The 27,186-nt window shown below is 35.4% G+C and overlaps 1 protein-coding gene across 50 annotated transcripts in view; it reads left to right on the top strand.

Moving 5' to 3' along the window:
- Positions 1-27,186, top strand: part of RIMS2 (regulating synaptic membrane exocytosis 2) — a 485,006-nt gene that overhangs the window by 354,625 nt on the left and 103,195 nt on the right. For 40 of the 50 annotated variants that reach the window (XM_040587603.1, XM_040587585.1, XM_040587587.1 and 37 more), the window contains 2 exons: positions 9,331-9,420; positions 19,351-19,383. The exons of 2 other annotated variants lie outside the window; for them this stretch is intronic. In XM_040587603.1, coding sequence (XP_040443537.1) covers positions 9,331-9,420; positions 19,351-19,383 — 123 coding nt within the window. The remainder of the gene's footprint in view (positions 1-9,330; positions 9,421-19,350; positions 19,384-27,186) is intronic. 8 more of the 50 variants (XM_040587591.1, XM_040587595.1, XM_040587580.1 and 5 more) reach the window with 2 other exon arrangements.

Raw genomic sequence — 27,186 nt, forward strand, 5'->3', positions numbered from 1 at the left:
ATAAGCTTAATTCAAAGCACTGAAATGTTAACAGGGAAATTTAGATTTATTATCTAAAAAAAAAGAACAGGAAAGTTGCAGTGAACTGCAGCTTGCTTTGAAGTTTTCTTTGTGTTCATATTTCTAAATCGCTTTGATAATTTTGAAGAAAACTGTCCCTATTTTTCCATGTACTTCTAAAGCCATATTACATTTAGACTTTGTCTCATCAGTATCTTCTGTGAGTGAATGAAATGTCATCTAGATAGTGCCTTGGGTTTATTAAAACTTGGATAGTCACTCTTAACATTTCCATCTCTACCAGGAGCTCACATGGGGAGTAGCCCCAGTTACACTGTTATAGGCAATTCCTAGCCTTCTATTCCCTAGAATCCAGTTGCAGAGGGAACACAGGTATCAGGAGAGCAGGGGTTCAGTTTTGCATTGTGTTGCAGGGAAAACCACACTGTTTTTAGTATGCTGCTTATTAATCCAGTGTAGACAGACTGAATGAAGTGTCTGCAGAGAGGGCACTGTGTTGGCAGCCCAGCTGAGCAATGCACTGGGTCACCGACCTTACGCTAGTGGCTGTGCCATCAGAATCCTGAGTGAATTTGGATTCTGGTAGTCTGCTGTTGTAATGCATGCTAATTACCAAATAGTTCAGTGTCTCATACTTTTAAGATTCAAAACCCAATCCTGGTAAAGTTGGAGGCTTTTGCCGCTTGACTTGATGAGGTTGACAAACCTAGAATCATTGGTTAAGTCAGGCTAAATCTGTTTTTCTTAGTTTATCTTCTACTTCTTCAACAAAACCAATATTTTATATACTTAATTATAGAGCCTGAAAGATGTACTTTGCACAATAAACTAAATACTACTAACCTGCATATAAGACAGTTTTTTTCCCATATATTTATTAATTTCTCTACAGGGTCCATTTTATGTTTTAGAAGTTTTTTCTGTAGAGCTTCTTTACTCCAAAAGACTCGTCTGTGCCTAATATTATTTGATTTCAAATATTTATTACCAAACCCACTATCTCTTTCAATTTTTCCTCAGGTCTTTTGCATTTCTCTTTCATGTATTTTGTAAGACACCTTTTGATCATTTGAGTTTGTAAGAAAAGGCTCCAGGTAATTCTGTCCTTTACTGTCTTAATTTAGGGTGTATAAAAGAGGACATCATTACCAAAGCAAAATTTTAAGCCTTTCAGGTTATCAGTTCCCTCAGTCATTAGAATATTTTACATAATTACACAACAGCTTTTTCTATATCATGGGAATCACAAATGCTTGCCAGTTCTCATCTTCCAGCTTGAGAAGTGTCTGGAACCTGTTTGTATCTTGAGCCTATACCAAGAGAAAACCCAAGTCACTGAGTCCTCCCCTTTCTATGCAGTCTGGTTTCTGCATGCATAGGAGCCCCACTACTCTGTGAGCAGTCTGGATGCCTGGAGTACTAGAATTGAAAGTATGCTGTATTCCAGACTTGTTGCACAGTTTAAACACCATCTAAAGAATTTATGTGACTGAAGTGCAAACTAGGCAGAATAAAGGGAGCCCGGTCAAAGAAGTGACAACAGATGGACCGGCTTAACTGACTTTCAGAAATAGTGTATACATATCTTTTTTGAAAAACAAGCATGTGGCTGTCATGCCAGAGGGAACTCTTATCCTGCTGGCTGATCTGAGCATCTTCTTCCATCTAAGACTGTTGGAATTCCTGGAAATGGGACTTACATTTTGCCTGAAGTACTAAACATGAGTGCAGTGAGTCTCTTGTGTGCTCTCTATTCCCCTGGCCCATTGACTCTAGTTTTCATTAAGAGACCATGAAAGCTACTGAATTTTACATGAAAAATTATTTACTGAATACGTGTTTTTTGGTGTGCTATGAGAATACTTAACATATTCATATGTGTTATGAGTACCTAGAGTAATACTACATTTTAATTAAATTCTAGTTCAAGTGAAGTAGGGTTTAAGTAAGGTATAGAGCTGTTTGAGACTGTGGTAGTTGTAGACAGGCACATAACTGCAATCTGTATGCTGGGAAATTGGTGGTGGTGGTGGGGAAAATGACAACACAGCAACACAAAACAGTAAAAGTAAATTATCCTTGGGATGCAAATTCTTCAGACTGAAGAATGTACGTTCTGCTGAAATTCTTTATGATATAGATGACTATTTTACAAATTTAGCTCTAAAACTACCAGGGAAATATGACAGTCTAACTATTTACTTGTCCATAAATAGCTTCAAATTTGACTTATTTATACAAAATGTGAGGTGGTATCTTTCAAAACTACATCCCAATATAATGTAACATTTCTAACACTGGCACATGACAATGTGGTGTCATTTGTCATTTAGTGAAACTAGTTTGTCTAGTTACAAATCTAACATTTTATAAGTAATGGTGAAAAATAGCACAGGTATTTTGCTGTGGACAGCATTTGCATTAAAGATGCATGTAAAAATTGCATGTAAATTTGAGCAATAAGAAAACATATGTTATTAGTTAGTACTAATTGATATGCTGAAGAACCTAGAGCTTTCTGAAGAAACAAATCTATATTTTTCATTTTTCTGTAACCATTTATTGTATTTTCTTTACTGGTTAGTTTCCCCTTTAAGGCAACAAGTGCTTAAAACTACTGGCTTATTTTCAGAACCATTTTTTGAACTGAATAATTTTTTCACATTTTAGAGTTGTGCCATAAACTTCAATCTTAACTGCACTTAGCAAGGGTAGAACATCTGTGATTGCTTGCAGAGCTTTTGTGTGTTTGTGAGAGAGAGAGACAGAGAGATAGAGATGGTCATATAATAGTAAATTACCTTTCTACATAGAAAATATTTGCTATAAGATTGCATCTTTTTCAGTAAAGAATAAAAATAACCTGGAAAAAAACCCACCCATATACCAAGCTAAACCTTACATCTTGCATTCCGCAGGGTAGATTTGTAGGCTGTTCACATTTCCTTGTGTGCACAGAGCATTCCCTAGCACCCACAGAAGAATGCAAACTGAGCAGAGACTATGAGAGAGGTGCAAAGCAGAAGCTTGCATTTTGCTCCACATTTATGTCGGCCATTACTTGCAATTTGCCTTATTTAAACTCATTAATCATTAGACTCTGGAGATATTTTGACTTTGTGTTTACCTTTCATGGCAGTATGAGGATAGCCATAGTGGGTCTGACTAAAAACCTGTCTAGCCCTGTGCCTGGTCCTCAGCAGACCAGTTGTGTATGCTGGGGAAAAGGAATATGAGCAGAAAGAGTGTGTAGTACTGCTTATCCGGGATACTGGCCCCCAGTCTCCTACGACTTGTACCTCAGGAGTCTACAGAAACATCAGTGGTATCTTTACATGGTGTTTTTGCTTCCCTCATAGGCTCCCTGCACCCTTTCTCCCACGTTAAATCAGTACTGCCAACGTAAACCTGCAGTGATTATCCAAACCGGTGACTCAGTAGAGCTGATCTTCTGAGATACCCAAAATATGCCTATTGATAACAGGCCAGCAGGCCAGCTGTATCACACTCATTTCTAACGTGTTTCAGGCATATAACCAGAAGAGGGAGCAAAACTGCCATATTTTAAAAACATACACGCTACGAAACAGACACGCAAATCCTCTCCCTGCCCCAAACAGTCCTGAAGAAAAAGTCTTGATAGTGGCTTAAATATATTTACTTTGTGATCTTTAAATATACTTTACTAAATATTAATATACACGTATTTAATGTACCATTAACTGACTGCATTTTTTCTTCTGACTGATCTGGTCCATGTAAGTTTTTCTGGTGTTTCTTTGAGTTTTAAAACTCTATGATATGTAGAAAAGCAGCAGCATGATAGTTTGATTTTTAGCTAAAGGTAGGCTGTGTTTACTGAACGATACTGCAACAAGTATTGTCTGTGACCTTGCTTGAGTACGTTTACAACTTTTCTTTAAAATAAGCAGTAGAAGATTCAAATGACTTTATTTCCCATATATAGGGATCTACTAGTAAAACATTTTAAAAATAAGCTTAGAACAGAATTGATGGAATTTGCAGCTAGGAAATATGATGAGAAGAGACTGCTACTGGACTAGACTTGTTAAGTGATTTACATCTAAAAATAATCTAGCCTTGAAATCAATTGGAAGAAACATTTCTGGAGTAAAGGAGTAACCTACAGTGCACTATCATTTTTGTTATACTAGTAATAATAATATCAAATGAAGATATGTGGCAATATTTTTTATTGCCTGCCTAATGACTTCCATTAAAGTTCTTTCAATGTATTCCCACAGCAGCCCCAGCGAATGAAGCCCAGGCCTTTTTTTGCAGAATGTGTAGTTCAGTAAGGAAGATGAAATCAAAACAATAAATAATTCAGATATGTCAGAATTTTTCTTGGAATGCTGTATTAGTTAAAACCATGATATTTGATGCTTACATAGCCATTTATGAACAACAGTTTATTTATTTTAGAATGTTATTAACATACCCCAGCGTTCATTAATTGATTTGACACAAATTTGCCAACTACTTTGATGTGAAGGGGGGTGTGCGTGTGTGTGTGTGCTGTTTGGCTCATAGAACACAGAAGGGAGAGGTACTCTGCCTGCCTTCACACTGCCCACACTTTACCAGCATTTGGGACAATGCTCTAAGATGCAAGACCCAAATTCATTTCACTCTTTGGAGGAAACACAGATTATCATGTCTCAAATGAATGCCTTGAGCTGCAATGTATAGAATCATTCTTTGAATTATTCTTCCAGTGTATAGAACAAAAAATGTAGGTTGACTGTTACTGTGTCAAGAGGAAGCTAAGAGTGGTGTCCTCAGGTTTGCTGTAGCATGTTATCTAGAGAGACAAGAGATCTTGCTCTAAATTTTGTCAGAAAAAAGACTATATGTGTTGTTATTTGTCTTCAGATACTGGACAAGCCTAGTTGCTGTTACAGCAAGGTAGGGGAACATCAGTGCTATTTAACTGAGGCATCTGAAGGTTTCTCTGGCGTAGGAGCAGCAGCAGCCTGGCATGAAGCCTTCACTGCTGACTTTGTACCACTTGGAGCTGGCCTTGATGCCATTAGCAGCATGCTGGTGGTGCAAGGTGGGGCTGGATTCATTCCAGAGATAATGTAGTACATCTGGGATGATTCATGTATCATGACTTGAAGCCATTTGCTTTCCTAGTAGATGTTTGATACAGCTGAGAACATTTCTTTCTGTGTGAACTCTCAAGACTGATGGCTTTTATTTTTTATTTTCTTAGGGACTTTGTTTTGTAAATGAAAACTTGTATTACATGAATTTAGCCTTTTCTACCTCTTTAATTAATACTTCTTCTTGTATTCTTAATGCATGAGTTAAAGATCTTAAATATGTGGTTCAAAACGTTTCTCAGCTTTTGACAGTTTATCCTGCACTTCTAATGGCTTGTTGTTGTGCTGCTTTGTGTTTCAGAAGCACTAGCCAAATCCACTTTTGACTCATTTTTACAGTAGTTGTTTCCATAAATTACTAAGAACATAATTCCTTTCTGAGCATTCATCTTACAAAATTAAAAATAAAAAGGGGTTCTGGGGATTTTTCTTTTGCAGGATAAGGTGACTAAATTAACTATGTCCTAACGAAAAAGTGAAGACTTTCTGATAAGCTAATTAAAAGTCTAAAACTAGAAATGCACTGATAAAAATTGGTTCACAGAAGTTTTAGGTGCTGAAAAGAATATAAAAATAGAGTGGATTTAATAATAAAAAAAAGAAATTAAAGTAAAAGAGAAAGTATATATGAAATCTTTCAAGCAAAGGGTAATTGTGAAAGGGCCATTACTGTCTGTAGTGAGGAGGAAAGAAAGGAGGGAGGTAGCATTTGCTTAAGAAAACCCATCATTAGCATCTGGTATTTTGCTGCATCATCTTGTACTTCTGCAGTTTGCTGCATCATCCCAGTTCTACTGCAACATTCCTCGTGCTAAGTTGGCATGTTTAGAAATTCAGAAAAGCTGGAGATATGCAACTATTCTTACCATATATTACTTCCTTATTTTTAATATTTTTCTTATTGAATATTCTAAACAAAAATGGAGGAAATGTTGGGGTTGTACTTAACACTAAATCTACTGGAGTGCACACACACAGCCCTCGCAGGCAGCACAAGTGAGTATCATTCTCAGGAGGGAAGGGCACACAATCAAGTGTCATCCTGAAGGGCAGTGGGGAGAGCCCAGCTACATAATTCACTGTGGTGGGCAGTGCCAAGGGGGTAGGTGAAACAGCTGCATCTAATGAAACAACTACAGCTAAAGATGGGACCTTCCATACTGATGGGAAAAATCTGGATCAGTGCACTTGTCAAATCCTTCCAGCCCCAGGGATGCATCAGATAACTAAAATATTCTGACTGAAGAATCTCATATTTAATATAACCTATGAGGTCCTTTTGTATAAATATTCAGTAAAGTTACACCTTCCTTTATACATAAGACAAAACTGATTATCACAACATAAAACAGGCTGAAGTTCATTTGTATGAGAAGTGAGAGTGGTAAGATGTGAATGATGAATTAGAAAACTGTATGGTTTCTGTCCGAATATTTACAGTTTGACTAAAGTTGGCTTTGGTTAAAACAACAAAGGAATAGATGGTGGCCCTTTGCCTTGGGGGTGGGGGCAAAGAGATGTTAGAGATATAATGCATATTTATCAAACCAGAGAGGACATGGACAGCACTGACCTTTAGCATTTTGCCTATTCCTCAGCATCTTTTACTAGTTCCCAAACAGAAAGCTGTAATTTAACAACATATTTTCTTAACTTTGTAGAGCACGAAGATGGAAATGGAATTAGAAAATGGTGAAAAAAAGGTTAAATGTTAGAGTACATCTAATGGATATATCTATTTTTATTTCTCAGTTCAAATAATAACCATTACTAGCCAAATTCTCGTGATGTTCTAGAAGTCAGTGACGCTTTTCACTTGATCTGGAGTACCTCCAATCTGCATACACTCAATCTAAGAGTTGCACTTAACTGCTGATAAAATTAAGCAGCCATTTGAATTTAATGCTGACATGACTTAAGAATTACTAAAGCTATAGAAGGATGGTCATTAGAACGTTTTCTGAAAGTGTTTACATGCTCATACTATCACGTTCAGTATAAACACAAAAAAGTAGCCTGTCTTGCTAGGTTTTTTGTTTTGTGTTGTTTTTTTTCTTTTTTCTTTTTTTTTTTTCTTTTTTAAATTTAACACATGGCAAAAATATTTATTCAAAGAGTTATATTTTTATTTGATATTTATTTTATCATGCTTGTCAATTCAAGTGCGATTATAGAAGCACTTCCAGAGTGATCCCAAGTGGGTTAACTATTTTCTAGATACTTAGCTCTCAAGAAATTAGCAAGGCTTAAGAAAGCTTTCCTTTTGGTAGGGAACTTTGGTATTGCAAGTGATTTTGGTGACTGAGCAAACTACAGTTTTTAGATTCAGAACTGAACCAGGAGCTCTGAGAAAACTCTGATCAAGAAGGTCCTGTCTTCTAAAACTGTCATAAAGCTAGTGTGGAAATCACTGTGGGCTTCCTGATTATTCTTCAGTATTTACACTATTTGGTATATATCCTGACAAATTCCTGTGTTTGAGAATACTGTCAGCCTACTTTATATCTTATTCGAAGTATCTCCACTATTTGACCTAAATCATTGTCTAATATTTTTTCCTAGCAGTGACTAACCCTTAAATTCAAAAGTAGTTTTACTATGGTCATTGATTTGTGTGTGTGTGTGTGTGTGTTAGTTAAGAAGACAATTCTGGACTTATCCAAGAAAAAGGAAGCATAGATGGCATCAGTAAATTTTGTATTGCTAAATGTGTGTTTTCATAGAGAAAAAGAAGGAATCATATTTTTGTTAGGAAGAAACAATAAGATGTTATTTCCACAGTTGGAAACAGAATGTTCATTTTCAAATTTCTTATTTAGTACCTACTACACGTGTTACTTCAAAGATGACATTTTCTGTTTCAGCATGCATATCTGTGGTGTCATGAGATCATTATATTGATGTATTACTTGAAGCCTACAAATCCATCATTTTAAAAAATCAAAGCCACCTTTTATAGGACAGCAGCCTGTCATAGAATAACAGCCACAGATAAGAAGGCTGCAGGATGCCTACAGATAACGTTTTTACATGTTTACATTTTGCATGTCAGATACCCCTCAGCCTCATTTTAACAAGGCAAAAAAATAAGCTAATATCACTTTATGTCAATTTATTTTTAATTTATAAGATTAAAAATATATTCCATAAGTATTGTGTTCTCCATCACGGGCTATTTCTGTGACCACAAAAGCTGTCATATCTGTGGGCAACTGCTGTTAGGAACTTTGCACTTTGCGGGATCAGGAAAATAAGCAGATTCTTAACAGCCCAAAACAAAAATGGAGTTCAGGGTATTAAATCTGTCTAGTTAATTGGTCTAGATTTGGGTTTGGTATGAGATAACAAAAGGTTTGAAACCTATAGTGTTATGTTAAAAACCTACAGTATTATGCTAACCACCCAGTTTAATTGTGAGAAGATGAAGAATTAAAGTGTAGACCGAAATATCTGACAACTTCAGAAAGGCTAATGTCTTGCAAGTCTAGAGAATGGAGTCTCTGTCTGGAGGAGAGTGTATGTGCTCCTATTCACAGCTCTTTTTTTGAGCGGTTAGGTAAAAAATGCTGGTTTCAGGGTACAGGATCTATAATTACAAGAGAGGTTTTATTGAGTAATTTAATCTGCCTAAATTAAAAACTGAATTTAAGTCAAATCCCAGGTTTAGAAAGTAAATCCAACGTAGTTTTGGCTTAACAATTCATACTTAAAAATACTTTGTCAATTTAAAGTAAACACACGTGATTGCTGTTTCAGTTGTTTTTTTGTTTTTTTTAATTATACCTTTGCAAAGACTTTTTAACCAAAATATTGTTAACTTACTTTTTAATTTACAGAAACACAAAGATATTGTAAGAAGCTATAGAATATAGAGTGCTAACTTTTAAAAATGGAAGTAATTATTGTGTAAATAATTTCCTGGGTTTTATTCCAATTGTTAAATATCAAAGAGAGCGGGATATTTGACAAATTACATCAATACTAACTCTTGTATAGTATGTTCTGTTCCATGTTTAAGATGTTTACTAATTGTCCCTACCACAGGCCTCTAAATTAAACAATCAATCTACATTTTTGTTAATGATAGTACATTTGTTTAGATCAAGTTGTCCCAAATGGTATTAGGTGTCTTACAATGTAAAATACATAATATTTCTGATTTTTTTTTGGTTTATGCTAGAAGTTACATGGGAGGACCAGCAGAAAAAGGTGAATGGTACAATAACTGATGACAAACCATTGCCGAAAAAGAAACACCATTCTGAGCCAGGTTTGTCAGGGTTTGGAAAACCACATGAAAGCATGAGACTATAAAGACACATTTCATGCTTTTGTAATGTGTGTGTGCTTGATGTACCTTTTTTCTTTTCACTTTGGTGTGAAATTTTTAGTATGTAGAGACCGTTTAGATTACATAGTTCTGTTTTAGAATAGCCAAAATAGATCTGCTTTTGTAAACAATTGTGTTAGAATGCACATCATTTAGAAACGAAGTGTTCTGGCACAATATTAGGCTTAGCTTGCTTTTTAGTTTTGGATTTTGTTATAGTTTATCTGCGTGTGTAAGCCTCAGGAATCCAAGTATGAGTTATGCTGTATCTTAGTTGACCAAACCAAGGTATCTGCTGCATGTATGGTGTGAAAGTCATCTTCTAAAGACTTGAGTCTAGAACCTTGCACCATCACACATGGCAGAAATAATGTTCTGATGTAATTTTTTTATACAAGCTGCATTTTATATCTCTGTACGTCTGGAGTTCTTCAATCTAAGAGAACTCTTCCTTCCCCCATCTTGTACATCTGAAACTAAAAACTATCACAAACTTTCTTCCATCCCAAACTTAAAGTTCTTCAACTCTATCTTCATTCCTATGAATTCATAGCAATAAGAAGTCAAACTAGAGATAATGATGATGATAATAGTATTGTTCTTTCCTCTGAATCAGACAGGGAAAGGTGCTAATCATATTCATTTATGCCTTGCAAAAGGTGCTGTGATATTATGGTGATAAGCACACTGTAAGGAGTAGAAAAGGAAAGAGAAAAAGAAAAGGAAAGGAAAGAAAAGGAAAGAAAAAAAAAAAAAGAAAATATTTTTAGATTGCAGGTTTCATCCTGTATTTAAAGACTGCTCCACATCTACTCAAGTGAATGAGAATTTTTCAGTTCCAAGAATATTCAGGTTCAGTTTTGGGCTGCGATTCTCTCTGCTGGGCATATTAGTTTTCTCACTCAAATAACAACATTTTTCCCAATGACACGCTACAGTTTACAAGATTGGCCAGCTGTGCCACCTCCTAAATGCTGTAATCTCAGTTTTAGCTCACCTACATGCTGATCATTTCCAAGTTTTTTGTTGAAGCTCAACTATTGTACAGCTGAAAGTGCAAGAGTCGGTACTGAAGAAAAGCAACAAAATCTGACTGGATTCTGTAACCTAGGAATTAGGGAACCTAGCTGCAAAAGGCCAGGCCTGCAGCTGGATTTCTTGTTTCTTGGCTTTTTAATGCGTCAGAGGAAGTTACAGGATAAAACAAATACTGCTCATCAGTCAGGATCGGTGTAATGTCTCTTCTTTTCCAGCTGGTATTTTAACTATTGAATGACATTTTCAAAATGTAATGCCTGCAGATATTCACTGTTGCCTTTCTAGGGCGAGTTTGGCAGAGTAATGTCTCTGCCCAGACTCTTCCCTTACATAGTAGCTACATGAGAACATTATCTCCATCTCCCAGCTGAAGTGGGCTTAGAACTGTGATATAGGCAGTGACATGTTCATAGTTATTAGCAGTAATCGTTTAGAGCCACCTTTGCATTTTTTAGAAACAGGAGCCATATTTTGTTAGATGGCTGCTCTTGGGGCATTCTAGATTTTGAAACATGAGTGAAATCTTGTAACTGTAAGACAAAAAACCCAGATAGACTAGAAATCAGAAACAAACATGAACACTAAAAGTTGTCACCTTAGAAGTGTTTGGTATATTAAAACAATATTTATCTGATGTTTAACTATTTTTCCCTCCGGAACAGTACCACTACCTCCAGTGCTGCAGGGACTACACAGAATTGGTTTGCAAAGCCACAGTTGCAATTGCCAAAGTCTAGAATAGATACAAAGTTGAGTGAAAATTATGTTCTACACTCTACAGTCCTAGGCCTTTCTGTGGGGGCTGGTGCCTGGTAGGAGCATAAATTCTGCTCTGATTTACATTATCAGTAATGTCTTCCATGGAACGTTCACATGGGACAATGATACACGAGGCAGAAATATCTGAGGTTGTTCTGAACACTGCAAGGAGCACCAAATAGTGCACACCTATACTCCTGGGATGCTTTTCCAAACTGATTTTCTGTTTGTCAAAAAGCCCTACGTACTAAAGTATTAGAAGTGGAAAAGTACCCGTGTAACCTCAGTGCAGCTTCCAGGGTTTGCCTCATCTGCTACACGTGGCACACTACTGCCCCCTATAGGCATCCTTATATCATTACAAACCCTGCATTTTCAAGGCAGCAGTCAGAACATCTGGAAGGACGTGTCATAACACTGTATTCACCCCTGGATGTTGAGATATATTGTATCTGTGACCATGATCTAACAGTGAGTGATGCAGCCTGGTGGAATCTACCTAAGGAAGCTTCAAATGCCTTGAAGCTTTCCAGTATGGTGTTCATCCTCTGCACAGGATGGGAATTAAGGCACCTGAGAATGCTTTAAATGTTCTGTTTGCACAGAAAACAGCAAGGTCATACTAATGCAGCTTAGTCCCTGGCTTCAGTTGGCAGTCTGCAGAGTGAAGCAAGAAGGAATATGGGCACCTCATATTGCTGTTGCCGTGTTTTGGTTGCCGTTTCCAACAATTTTTTCTGCTAATAGCCTGTTACGGAAGCTTGTCCCCTTTTTAAGTTGAGTTTGCCTGTTAAGAATTTAACCTAACCAGTCACATGGAAATAGCCATGGCAGTATTACAGCTAAGAAAATTAGTGAGAAAAAATTGCTATTGATTACATAAATACCTTGAGTGGAGAACTGAGACTGTGAGCAAATTGTAGATAAAACATAAATAGATAACAAAATTTCAAATAGCAGGAAAAATAATGGTAATACTGTATCATGTGAAGCATTAATATTCAAGAAATATGCATGACTAGACATAAGATTAGCATATTTGTTGGAGGACAACTTAAGGGCATTAAATAAAGTAGTAAAATGATTCTTATGTTTCAGGAGTTTCAATAGAAGACACTGATAAAATTCCTGTTCCTGAATACAACATATTTTCTTAACAATGCCTGTGATCTCCGAATTCTGAGGCTATTTGCAAAACTATTGTTCCATATATTACAAAAAAAAATCAATTATATTTGTGCAAAGATTTTGAAGGACTAGAAGGGCAAAATTGCAGAATCATCAGTAAGCATAGTATCAAAATTCAAGCCATGTCTTGAATGTGTATGCCCTTCCTCTAGCCTATGTCAGCACTCTGTCAGAGAATACTGGCCTTCTCAGGACACCACCGAATCAAAGAGTATGTGGAATAGTTATTTGTTCCTATCTAATATTATTAAGCATTTCTACTTTCAGCACCCCTGCCTCTGAGCTATAGTAGATGGCATGTGACAGAAAGTGAAGAGTGAATAAGGCTCTAGTCCTCTAATCGCATCTCCTTGGTCAGTCAAGGAAAAAAAAAACCAACCTAGAAAAAGCACAGCATGCAAACATTTTCACATGTTTTTTGCATTTTTATGTGTGAGGCCTTTTATGTGTGAGGCCTTAAGACATGAAGCTCGAGAAGAGGTAGGCTACGGCTAGGGAGTGTGTCTTGTACTTATAGAGATAAGGTTAGGCAAGATACTGTTTCTTAAAAAGCAGTTATTTTCATCTAGTATCACCGCTAGTCTATTGAACCCATCAGGGTTATTTAAAGGGAGAAAACACATAATTTAGGGTATCAAGGCAATGATACTCATGTCTGTTACCTGTCAATTGTTTTTGAAGTGTTCAATCAGTCTCACCGTTCAACGTTTTGGAAGCTGAATGCAGTCTAGCAAACTGTGTCACCATCCAGAGATGATACAGGTAATGCAGAAACTGCCTTCATGAGGCAGCAAAGGAAACACTATTGATTTTCCCCTGTTTTTCCTCCTTGGACATAGTAGATTTGATGATTATTATCTGGAAACCATCCTGTAATGGCTTCATTATTGTTGCCTGTTGAGAAGATTGCAGTGTCATCAAATATCCAACCTGTGCCACAGACAATTTCTAAGCAACATTTGGAGAACAGAACATGGGAAAGTGCTGTCAGATTTTAATATGAATGAACAAAATGAGATGGAATAGTTGAAATGGATTTATATATCTTGGAATGGAATGAAGTAAAAATTGAGTGTCCTTGTAATTATTTGGGGAAAAGCCATATTTCTTGAATATAGTACTAAAGTTTTAGAGGAAGCATAACAACGGCAGGTTAAGCACATCAGAAAATGCAAAGGTAATGCATGCTTGCAAATGGTAAGTCTTTATATAGGGAGACTGGCTTTCAATTTGAAGGGAATCATATCTTGTTTTATCTATGGAACATTTATGTCTCTCTCCTGGGTAGAAGTATTCTTTGACTGTTCCTTGACTGTACATAGACAAAGTCTTTCAGAAATGATTTCACTGTGACTATAATATTGTAGTTTATCTCTTGACATTGAATCAGTTGAAGCAGTAAAACAGTACTAAAAAATAATTCAAACCAAGGTGGTGGTTATTTTAAAAGAGTTTGTAGTTAGAATTGGAAGTATGATTGAAAATTATAAAAAGGGAGATATGGTTAATAATGAGGAATGAATGAGGCTGGAAAAGACAAAGTAATGATGGGACACAGAGAGAGAGGAGAGCACACTTATACTTCATATAAATGACATCATGAGCACTGAATAAGTAACAAATTATGGTTAAAGAAGTTAAAGAAGAAGGCTGGTATAAAATTGTCAGTTTGTGAAAAGGAGAGGGGCAGAGTGGAGTCATGGACTAATTTATGATTGCTGAAGAGGAAAAGTGACTGGTAGTTTTTAAAATAAATGGGTTGGGAAAGGGAAGGAGAAACAGCCCATGGCCCTGATGCGAGTTTCAGTATGCTGTGAAGAGCTGGGGGGGAAGGTACAGAAAAGGATCTTATGAGTGTGCTGTGGAATCTGAAAAGCAGCAAAGTGGGTAAAATCTACAAAAATAACTACATATTGAATCTGTGAGGATCTTTTAACCTGTGACAAGTGAGAAGTAACGTAGGTTGAATATATGGTATGACTAATTGTTGTCTTGAAAAAAGAGGAGTGTTTACACACTTTCCAGTGACTCTTCTTGCAATTAATAAATGGTTTATTAAGGCATGTTTGTACACTTTCCAGTGACTCTTCTTGCAATTAATCAATGGTTTATTAAGGCATGTTTGCACACTTTCCAGTGACTCTTCTTGCAATTAATCAATGGTTTATTTAAAACAGCTATTCCTCTAATATAATTGCTTCTTCTAAAATTTGCTTTCTTTTTTCTTTTTTCTTTACCACTTTGAAAGACAATATGCCTGGTCTGTACCAAAGTAACAAAGAATTGGATTCAAGACAGAAAAGGGGACTCTGTGGATGCCTATCCGTGGATAGGAATTGCAGTCCCAGTATAAGCAGGGCACGGAAGTAGTCAAATATTGCACTTCAGTGTCCTAGCCAAATTGCATTGGTTCAGAGTATAATTGTAATTTACGATAGATCACGGATAGTGAGGTGGCCTGAAGTATCTTGCAAACTGCACGCCTTTCTGTATATATCCTTTTACTGCCTTTTGTGGTTTGAAGTTTGCACCATTCCTGCAGTGATCTGTGTGATCTCCCAGACAACCTGATTCTGTAGATGGTGAAACTTCTTGACATCACTAGGATGAGAGTAGATTTAGAATAGGAAGATGTATGATTTAGGATAGCTCATCTGTCCTGCATTGAGAACAGAGTTTGTATCTAGGCTGTTAGGTATCTTTTCTGAAGCAGTATTGGTGTTTGACTACCTAAATCACCTAACTTATTAGTGAGATTCATTATCTTTTCAGGATTTATGGTATTTCAAATCCAGTGTGTAACTGAAGTGCATTAGCATTTGGAAATGTTACTATTTTGTATTTTTTCCCTTTTAAAATTATAACGTGAATTTTATTCAGAGAAGCAAAATCATTAAATCTCTCTCTGGATTCCTCGTTTAGTTTATCTCCTGAGACTTATGAAAAAGTAATGCAGTCTACATGGTTTCATTTGATTTATGCAGTTCCAGAAACTGAGAATATTTAAGATTTCTTCTCATATGTTGTTTTCTACCATCTTCTCTATTATCCCTGTCTTTGGGTAGGAATAACTCACATTTTCCATATTCTTACTGTCTTTACCTAGGGTATATTATATATAGCATGTATAACGTGGTTGCAAAATTAAATGTATTGCTTCTGTCTTCCCTGTATTTTCGTTGTCCGAGTTAGTCCTCTGCTTGTCTTTATGAGGAAAAAATGTCAGTGTCTGTCCAGTATAGGGCTGATTTTGTGTGTGTGGATTTACACTTTAAAATAAAGAGCTCACCTTTAACTAGTAGGGAATTTAAAAACAAATAATTCAGAAGTGTGGAACAGGCTCTGTATCTATAGGAAGGATAGCTAGAACATGTGGCTTAACGCTATCAGAGAAATTTGCAGAAAACTGATTTTATTCACGCCTCAATGTAGTCGAATACTCTTTTGCTCTAAATCTGCTTTTATCAAATATTTCTGCTCTTAACTATTCTGCTGTCTACTCTTCCTCTTTTATTTGTAGCCTTAGCATTGCAGAGTGCATGGTGTCAGGGAACACCTTATTGAGAGTTAGATGCATTGTCATCCCTCAGATCTAATCACATCCAGACTAATGACATGTATCTATGGAACATACAGACTCCATGGGATATTTCTATCTTAAAGTCTCCTCCATGTTTTAAGATGATAACTGTTTGATTCTGCTATTGCACATCTTATTTTGTAAAGAGTGTCCAGAAATGAGGCTTTCCAAATCTGGAAGTCACAGAAATTTCTGAGACCTTGTAAGCAGTGGAAGATCTTTGTTTCTAAGGAGAGGAGAAAACTGAAATTAAGAAAAGCCTTGAGAAAAAAAAAAAAAAAAGAAAGAAGTAATTAACTTACATCTCTTTGTCCTATGCTGCTTTTAGACTTTCAGATAGGCATGTCTGCTGTGTAAGGTTTCAAGCATGTTTTTTTGAACACCATGTTCCTAAATGCTTCTCTTTAGTGAGTGACATACTTAAAAAGTTCTGTCTCAAATCATGATCAAATAGATGGTACTTGTTTTGTTCTATTCAGACTTGCAGTACAATACCTCATTTTCATTTACTTTGTAAGTTTATTCATTGAGAGTCTCATTTGTTTCTAAATCTGTGTATAATACCCTTACACATACCACTCTCACACATCAAGATTAACAATCACTCCAAATAAATGCTAGTTCCACAACAAAGCAATAACTATGCAAAATAAGACTGCCTATCGACACGATGTAAATTTAACAGAATTTTATTTCATGATTTTGTTCTCAGATTTTAACGTATCTCTATCAACAGAGATCTGTTCTAGTGGATTACAAACTACAGAGCAAGAGCATTTCCAAACTACTGTTTGGGATTATGGCATGGCTTCTTAATGAGGAGGAGATTGATTCACATAAGTGCTATTGTGTCTAAATTAATTGAGCTATTAGTACTTCCTTCTTGTTGTTGTTAATTGAGAGAAGCTGGTACATTACCATGCCACAATTTCTACTAATTCATTAATATTTGCAACAATAAGTACAAAAATATTATAAGCCGTTATCTCAAGAGGTGAGATAGCAGCTGAAAAGGTGCCCACAGTGAGAAGATACCTATTATCTTTGATTTTCCTCTCTGGCTTCTATTAGAATTATTCTTGTAATATATACAATCAGTAAAAACACTGAAAAGTATTTGTAATTAACAAATATTTGTGTTTGCCACTTTGATGTGTAAAATTTTTGTTCAGAACAAATACTTTGCATGAGGACTTTTAAAAATGCAGTTTTTGAAAAGTGTTGGTACATGTGACTGATATGCAATCAAACACTAGTCATTTGGTTGTAAAATCTGGTTGTAAAATCTGTGTCTGTGCTGAGCCCCATTGACGCTAATAGAATGCCTTGCATTAACATACCAGGCATATTCCTAATTTGGAAATACTGTGATTCTAAGCACCCTTTGCAAATTTCTTGAGAAGGATTTATCTTAATGCAGTATATGTCTCAAAGCTATGCATTCTTATGGATATAAAAAATAATCAATAAAGTATAAGGGGGTCATGATAGAGGCCTAATTGTTTCTGGCAGTAGGAGTGCTTGCTTCAGGGCTATCTATATGTGATAGAAAACATTTTCAGAAAATTTTGAGTGCTTCAGCTGGGTTTTGGTAGTGGTAATAATGATTTATTTATTAATCAGATACAGCAATTATAGCAACACTATATTAATACAAGCTGTAATACTCCAGGGAGATATAGAGCTTTGTATTTGCTTAATTGTATTTCATCCTATGGATTCACTGTACCTGCCCAGATAAAAAGATATTTATATGACATTTCTTTTTTTTTAACTTGTGAATACATAGTAGCCTTTATCAAAACCGTCAGCTTTCCTTTTACATATCTCATATATAGCACTTATGTACGTTCGTTGTGTAAGCAAATTTAATTGCCTAAAAATGCATTCTAAATACATAAATGTTACAAGCTACTTGTGTTTTCAACAAAGTTTTGGTACAGTCTTGGCATTTGGTGGTAGATGAAAGTTCTAATCTGCCAGCTATAGAATAAAATTGTTTAACCATAGAACACAGTGGTTATCAGATGAACTTCAGTGTTGTTTTTCATTTCATTTTATTGATTTATATTGCTTATTCTAATTTTGCATTTTTCAATGATATCCTGGTATTGAATGTAAAATGTGGATAAAATTATAGCATATTTTTGTGGTGTATGAACTTTTCTTGAATTCTTAATCTAACATCTGCGGTGCTAAGGAATTATGAGCAATGTTTTGTGACTCATTAACAAACTGCAAGTTGAAATTAGATCAGGGCTTATAAATATATATGAAGGCTTTTTTCATTATTATTTCTGATGATTTTTGGAAGAATGCATTTGTTCTGCTAGTGATGGTAGCTTCACAGTTCTTTGTAATTATTATTACTTTTCAAAATTAATTCCTCACGTCCTTTTGCTACAAATAGTTTTTCAGTACAAAGAATGGCACTGTTCCTCAGATGTTCTTGATGTCTGAAATGGCAGTGTGTGTTTGAATGTGAAGTAATAAAGTAAGTAATGAGATAGTTGCTTTGGCATTTAACTTGCATGCATTTGGAGTAACTTAGACTTCTGTGAAATGAGAGCAACTTTTGGTTCTGAAAAAGTATCTGTTGAATTGACCATGAGAGTTAATAGCTATACATTCTCTTTTCTCATGTTCTGTGTTTTGGTCTTGATAATATTGCCTTTGGCAGAGTGTCACAATAATGCAGTCCTTTCCAGAGTGTGTTATGTGGATTCTGAAATTCCTGAGCTTGTATATCCTTTCAGAAAAAAATAAAATAAATCTGTTTTCCATTTTGGATATTAAAGTTTGGTTCAGCATAAATTGCAACAACTTAATAACTGAAAAATCTAATAATAGACTTCCCATTGCTGACTTTAAATTGAATGTTCAGTACCTGAAAGAGAAAAATAAGACTCGCCTTCAAGTAGATAACGTTCCAAAAAGTTGAACAGTCATGAACAAAAGTATTTATGCTAGTTAACATACCTTTTACTATCCAGCTTTTTCTTCAGCTTCATTACAAGGATTGACTTTGCTGTCAGTTATAACTTTTATTATTTCCTCAGCTCCTATACTAATCCTGTCTTTGCTGTTCTTTTTCAACAACAGTAGTTTAACCACTTCTTCCTCAGCTTTCTTTTTCCTTCTGGTGTCTGTGTTATTTTTTTCCCCATTTACTAACTCTGCTCTGCAGACTTCTCTCTAAAACAATTTTTGGCCCTTTCCCTCAGTGTCAGTTTTAACCTTCTGAATACATCCTCTCACGCCCATCTCCTTTGTCTATGTCTGTACATTACACGATGTGATCACAGAAGAAGCGGAATCATCAAGGAGAAGAAACTCAGGTCTGTCTCTTCTACTGCTTTTCTCTGTGTTATTTTTTTCATTTTACCTTTCCTATAGATTTTATCACAGCTCACCTCACATACTTTTCACTGTCTTCCCTCTCAATATATTTAAATATTGGAAAACTGTAAGAATTTAAGATCCTTTTGTAATTTTTATTACCTATAAACTAGGTACTCTACAAAAAGTGTTAAAAGGTAACTGATGACAAAAGTGCTATACCTTAAGACTTCAAACTGATATGATTTCTATCATATCAGTTCTTATTTCCCATCTCCATTATCTGTAAATTAGCCTTTAGACTTCCAACTAGCACATGAAAACAATCCATAATTTGATTTATCTTTGTGTTTGAAAACTGCTACAATGATTATGGAAACTGATGTAACTAGTTATTTTTCACCCTGAGGAGGAAATAATTTCAGAACTGAAGAATGTTAGTAAGTAAATTTCAAACTTAGCTTCATTGAATAAAAAGTAGATTTTCTTAGAAGTAGAGTTAATGATCAAGACCCATTCTCTCATACCAAAAAGTATAAAACGTAAAGTTTTGATAACAGGAGAAAATGAGAAGTCAAAACGTTGATGGAGCTCTAACTTAGCTGTATTGTTCATGGCTTCTCTTTCATGTTCCGCATTACTTGCGATTTCATCTTTCATATCAAATTTTAACCTACCACATTATTGAATTTTCTGTGTATTTTATATTACTGGCAGAGAACTAATATCTAGAAAGGCATCCTAGCTCTGAAAATGCAGTAGTTGTTCACACTTCCCTGCTTGTTCAGTTGTGGTACCCCAGAACTACAACAAAATTCCCCATATTTAAGTCATTTAAATTCACCTATAACATTTAAATGTTACAGTTGTGTCAATGTTCTAATTAACTTCTTGTGCCTCTGCTATTATCCCAACAAATTAGAGAAGCCATTTGGATGCTATTTAGCTTCTAAAATCTGAAGCAGTTTTTGTGTACATTGTCTGGTCCATTAAACTTAGGAGGTATTTAGTCAAACATATTTGGTCTTTCTCTGCTGTGGCTGGCTCCTTCAGAGCTCCGGTTTACCTTTGTTACTACTTTTTCCTCATCAGTCAGAGATTATGGAATCTTGCAGACATTACTTGCTGTGGTTTTCATATAAAACATATTTTAAGATCGAAATCACTTAAATTACAGGGGGGGATGGAAGTTGAACGTGGATAAAGAAGAAAACTGGTAGTATGATCTGAACTCCATCTTCTGTATATAACCACTATCAGAAATTAATAAACTATGTTGTAGAAAGACTGTTTACTTACCTTGTGCGTATGATCCATTCCCAGTTCCCATGCAGTGATTCTGAATATCTTTTGTTACAAAAATGACATTAGAGGATTTGGTGACCTTTTTCCTATTTGTTCATAATAAAAGAAAAGGAAAGGTTTGGACCTTTTTATTCAAGAGCCTTCCTCTGAGTTATTGATTGACTCAGTATATTGAATCAAAATATTGAATCAGCCCATCTGATTCTTGGGGTTAGAAGAAATCAGACCTTAAAATGATATCTATTGTCTCAGAAAAACACATATTTTCATCACTTATGTTTCTTGAATATATGCGAGGAGGCAGTACCTGTGTATTATTAACTTTTTTGGACTTTCCAATTCAAATACACTTTTGCAAGACACTGTTTAGCTTACAGTGTTAAATAAATGTATTAGGCACTGATAAATTTAATTGTCTATCACAGAAATGTGAAAGCATGATCAGCAATACAGTTTTAAAGGTTATTATTACTTCCCTTAAATTCAGGAGCAATTCGTTTATTTTGTGGATAGTAACGTATGTTCAGATATACATTTGAAATGGGTACTCTCATGTTTTACCTCAGTGAGAAAATAGCTTGCACATTTCAGTACAAAGCAATTTAAGCACCTGTGTGTACAGCTAAAAGCAAGGGTGATGTTTCAAAGGCATACCTTTAGGAGATGTTTTCCCATTGTTTTAGAATTTGCTTTGAAAAGTGTGGAAGTAGGATTACCCATTTGCAGGTTTCATTTAGGAAATGGTTTTCACAGTATTTACCATGCCACCAAACATTCACATGAATTAAAGGATTAGCTATTGTTTTTACGTGTTATTAGACCAAAAAGTGTCGTGAAAACGAAATATCTGAACATGTGAATATGGTATGGAAAGAAAAATGTTGGCATGTCATTTCTCTGGATATTATAATCTTTAAATGCAAAAATGAGAAAATTTTATTATCTGAAAAATACCTACATCTTTTTTTTTAATTGAAAAGTCCTATAAGAGTGCCTGCAAAGCTCATGCTGTATATTTCAAGCACAAATGCAAGTTCAGAAAGCTAACAAGCAATAATATTTGTATGTAAATTTTGTTATCTGGTAGCAGTACAGCTTGATAGCATCCTTAATGACTAAACCTTTTTTCCTTGAGTGAAGAATGAGTTTTGCAATGCAGAGTTTTCACAATTTGTTTCTAAAATCATATTTTGGAAATAATTTAATATATTTTATAGGATTTAAGTATTTTGAAAACTTTTTGGAAGAGATATGCCTGTTCACCTCCCTGTGTATTCAGTATGAGCAATGGAAGTAAGCCCCTGCCTTAGTGATGAAGCAGACGTCTTTCTGTCCTTCAGTAAGATGGTTCAGACGAACCAGTTACCATTGTGTCAACAATTACTTGCAATTGCAAGTATTACTTACTGTGGTCTTCAAATGTATGACATACAGAAAAAATTCTTAACCTTGCAAAATTAATTTAGCCTTAGATGTGAGCTGACTCAAGTAACTATACCCAAAAATAAATCACTGAAACTATGGAAAGGCTGATCCATGGCAGTTTAAAGGTAGTCAGTGTACATGTAGCAGAAATAGTGCTGGGTAATTGATTCTAGTTTTATTCCAGGATGAGAAGGGATGAAGTAGTGATGCCCAATCATTGCTGCTTTCTAAGGAGGCAGACAGAAGGTGGAAGATGGAGTAGTGGGAACAGCTTCATTTCTGAAGGGCCGTGAAAGGCAGGGAAAGAGGTTCCAGTTCTTTTCTGTGACTTCTGGAGCAAAACTCTCATGTTGAGAGAACAAAGGATTGATTAGAGTTTTTGCTAACTTTGAGAATGAAATTCAAATAGACAAGGACTTTCAAATATGGGGTTTTTTGGTGGTTTATATAAATATATATATTTTAATTATTTTTCTCTGTGATAACATGATTGCTGGGGGAGAAGCCTACAAAACCTAAAAAACCCTACTAAAGATGGGCGACCAAATTGGAAGAGTTTGTAACCCTGGACAGTGAAGGGCCAAACAATAGAAGGGTCTGGCAAATAAACCGTTGGAGAAAACAAGGGCAAAAAATTAATGTGATTGAGAGAGTTTAAGAGATCAACTGCAATAGAAGACAAGGAGCACAGTTATGTAGATTTCTTCTTATCTTACCATATCATGAGGTTTCTCAAGCCTTCCAAGAGTGAATCTACTGTTATATACTTACCCTTTATAAGCAGAACATGACACCCCTCTATATTTGATTTATTCTTATAGTCAGTATTCAGTGACACACTTCCCTTTAAAGAAAGGATGCTGCTTTGTTTTGTTTCCATCTTTCTTATGTGGAAAAGAAATTTCTGGATGGAATGTGCAACATTTTAGGAGAAATATGGTTAAATGACTTGTGCATTTCTGAAGGCTTCTGTGATATTTAGACAGGCGTGTTTAAAATCTGATGCCTTAGACTGTGACTGAACATTTGAAGAGTCTAAATCTGTATTTGGTCAACAAGAACCAAAGGGATAGGTAAACTCCAAATTCAGTTTAATTGTACTTAGCATCCTAATAGATGTATCATAGTGGATGGTTGTGAGGCTCTTTGTCCTTATTTTTAATTCTGATTAGAATTAAAACCAGAAACCAAAGGCCTCAAAAAACAGTGCCCAAAGTAACCATCTGTACTGAACCACATAAATAAAGGCTGATCTTCAGTCTGCTGAATGAAAAATAGTAAAAATATTGGATTATATAATTAAAAAATCAGAGTATATTTGCCCAAAAGACACAATAGCATTACATGTATTTTTTTTATCAGTAAAGGTTGCTAGTTGAATGTGTAGTTCTCCTGAGTCTTACATGCAGGTGCGTACACCACTGTTGGTTTTGTGTGCTTTGGTTACATCTCTGACCATATTTCTCATTATTGAGATGCTGACAAAGATGTCTTGCATTCTTAGGATTGCTAAAGAATCTCTATTAATAGCTGTTCGCTTTTCTGGAAACAGAGCCATAGTTATCCTCAAATGGTTGTGCCTATGTTTTCAAGTGGCTACAGCAGAATGTGAACTATTCTGTTCTTATACTGTGGAGTATATCAGTGATGGGAACACTGAGGATCCTGCATGCTTGGGGAAACAGGATGTTGGAGAACTTAACAATAAGACTGCTCAGGCTTTCAGAAAACAAAGCAGAGTTTATAGCATGGCTGATCTGAATGGGTTTTTATGAGTACACAATGTAAGGGCCAATTGATCCCTCAGATATTTTTCTTTTGCCTTTCCAAGTTCTACTGCATATCATTCATACAGGGAGGATGTGCCAGAATTCTTTGGAGAAGTGAAATGGGGTGTTTCATCTAATACTTGTCTTCCTGCTTCTTTCTTTCTTCCTTTTTTCCATGTGAGTGCTCAGTATTTTTCAAAGACCCCCCAAAATGTATGTACACCTTTGTATGAGGCAGCATAGACAAACATCACAGAGTACCCGGCAAAAATCACTTTGGAAAAGAATCCAAACACCATAAAATAAAAGCTGGTCATAATCCTAATGATTACTTCAATAAATGTGTGAAATATTCCCACCTTGCTTCAAAAGGCCTCTGTCCTTTACCAGCTGCACTCGTCTGTCCCTAGTGATGAAGACCTGAGCTGACCCTGTCAATTTATGAACCTGTGATTCTAGAGATTCCTTAACTTTCTAGCTTAGATCACCACACCATCTTATTAAATTCTTTTACTAAGCAGTGCCATGTATTCTGCAAATAATCCAAAGTAACATTGTTAACATGGTTTAAGCATTGTGATAAAAAATTGTTTAATTGGCGAGAAATGTCCTCTGGGTTTTAGTCTTTGTTTAGTGTGTCAAGCTTGAAGCCAAGAAGAAAAAAAGCCCCAAGAAAACCATCAAGCAATTCTCAAATAGAAAACAGGAATGCAAAGGCATGCTCCCCCACTAGGATGCTGGCTAACTGGAATTGTCTTCAGTTTAGCATTCCCTTTTAAGGGCAGTTATTAATGCTTCAATCTCATTTAAACAATACAAAAACACTTAAACAACCTTTAATTTGTTTTCTTGTTCCACATTTCTGAAGGTGTCAGCCATATTCTTTTCAGACTGTGATGTGGATCACAGACTTCTTGGAAAGGCTTTGTTTGCTGCAACGATAACTTTTTAATGTTTGCCACACATTGGACATAGAGCCCTGAAGCAAAATTCAACAACCTTTTATATCACACATCATCCGATATTGTGCTAGACCTGTAGCAGTTAGGCAGTTATATGTTTTACACTGTAGACAGCCAGAATGGCAAAATTAAGAGCTAATTTCTTAAAAGTGGAATTGGAATTGAATGGCTCTGGAAATAGGAGGAAATGTAATCCTTTGAATGCAAAACCTTTAACTGACAAGTTTTGATCAAAGCACATAACTTTTAGATTTTGCTTTTAGGAGACAATCTTGTTTCCTTTGCCTGTTTTGATAAGATTTTTGTTTCAAGTTTTTGGTTATTTTTCAGTGTAAAATTTATTTTCCTGTATTCTAATAAATAGCATTTCAAGAGAAATCTCTAGTAAGAAATTTAGCTAGCATTTTTAAAAGTACTTACCAAAAGTTAGGGTCCTATGTATACATTTGATTTTTAAAATCAAATGTTATTTAATCATTTGCACTACTTTGAAAAACCAGGCTCAATTTTCAATAAAGTCCTTAAGAAGCTAATTTATCCACTCCATAAATACAATTCTAGTCATATTGCTAATTTTCAGTGTTTGCAAATATGAAAAATAGAAGCATAAAGTATTTTATGTCATTTTTCTGTCTTATACCTAAATTCAGAGACAAACAGGGGTTCCACGTCTGCCTGTTGTAATAAGATGTATATCCTCCAGCATTAGAGACTGCAACTTCTTCCGTTCAAAGCAAGGAAGTCTAGGTTTATTTTAGGCCCCAGCCTGAGCTGATGCAAATCTTTTTGTTCTGGATCCCAGATGAAAGAACTATCATGTACCAGCCTGTTGAACTTGCCCCTGGACAGCTAAAAATCATTGCAGGGGAGACAGTTCAAGAGACAACCTAACTCTAATTAGGTCAGGCTCTAACCTCCAGTTTGTGGCAGATACATGTCTTCCAGATACAGTCAGATTGTTAGACACCCATTATATATATTAGTACTTGTTAGCTAGACCATTTCAAGACCAAGGGGATGTGGCTTTGTCTAATATTTTATGAAATGTCAGTGGTCATTATAATAGCAACGTCAGCTATGATGGTGGAAGAAGTCTTGAGAGAGGATCTCTCACCATTTCAATCACTCTATCCCGATAGTTCATCTCTGTATTTCATCAATGAACTTCAATATCCCTATATTCTGATTAAGCTGAAAACGTATTGCTATTTTCTGTAATGTACAGAAATGTCTCCTTCATGAAAGCATTCATGTTTTTCTCCAAATTGTTTAATTCTGAAAAAGTTTAGCTCTTAAATTGAGATAATTATGCCATAGGATACAGTATATGCTTTTCACTTTGTAAACCAAGGTTAATTCAAGGGATGTAGAAAAATATTGACTAATGTCATGATATTGAAGAAATCATTTAAATAGAAATAGACGAAGATTTTTAGGCATGACTGGTGCCTTTGTGATTTTGTATTATTCAGTTTGAAACATTTTAAAATAATCTTAAAGTGATTTATTGATTTTCATCATTTTCAAGATGCTAGGTTTCTTTATAGCTTTTTCAGTTTGAGCAACTAATAACTGGGGGAACCAAAAGCATTAATTACTTTAGCATCAACATTCTGAACCTGCTCTGAATTCTTTTAAGAGGTGATGACTAGGCCCATAGCTGCTGTGACAATCTTTTCTGTTGAGAATTTAGTATTGTTTTATGTGGTCAGTGGATAATACTGATATTGTTCAGTTCTGCTGCTTCCCACCAAGGTGAGATCTTACTCAATTCAGTCTTCTGTTCTTTCTAATACTTCTTCAGACAGTTCTTTACAATGCAATTGAAACCTCAGTTTGGAGAGTAGGACCCACTATGCTGACCTTGATTGGAAAAATCTAGAGAATTTATTTATTGTAGAAATTTATAATAAATGTCACAGCACTTCAGTTACACTTTTAAAATTCAAGAACCTAATAGAATTAATGCTTGCTAATACTATGGTACTATTTTCTAGAAGTCAATTTGGAAATATTTTTCTATATCATTTTTAAACATGGAGCAAGAACAAGCGAAAGTCGGGCAGGTTTCAATTTTCCCTTATTTTGACAATGTCTTTATTTAAAGACTCATAGGGGAAAGACAACAGACATGTCAATGAATGGACTTCTAGGCATTTTAAAAAAGGGATTACCGTATAGTATTAGATTTCTGTATTAAGAAGATATTTCAGGCAAAGTAAAGATTTCTTTTCACCATGGGTATGAAATAATTTAGGAATGTCATCATTCTATCTGAGCTCAAACTCAAGCGTATTTTAAAAACTGACTTCATTTTCATCTATTTTGTGTTATATTGAAT

This window comes from Falco naumanni, chromosome 3 (assembly GCF_017639655.2).
Source record: "Falco naumanni isolate bFalNau1 chromosome 3, bFalNau1.pat, whole genome shotgun sequence".
In the NCBI taxonomy this organism is placed as follows: domain Eukaryota; kingdom Metazoa; phylum Chordata; class Aves; order Falconiformes; family Falconidae; genus Falco; species Falco naumanni.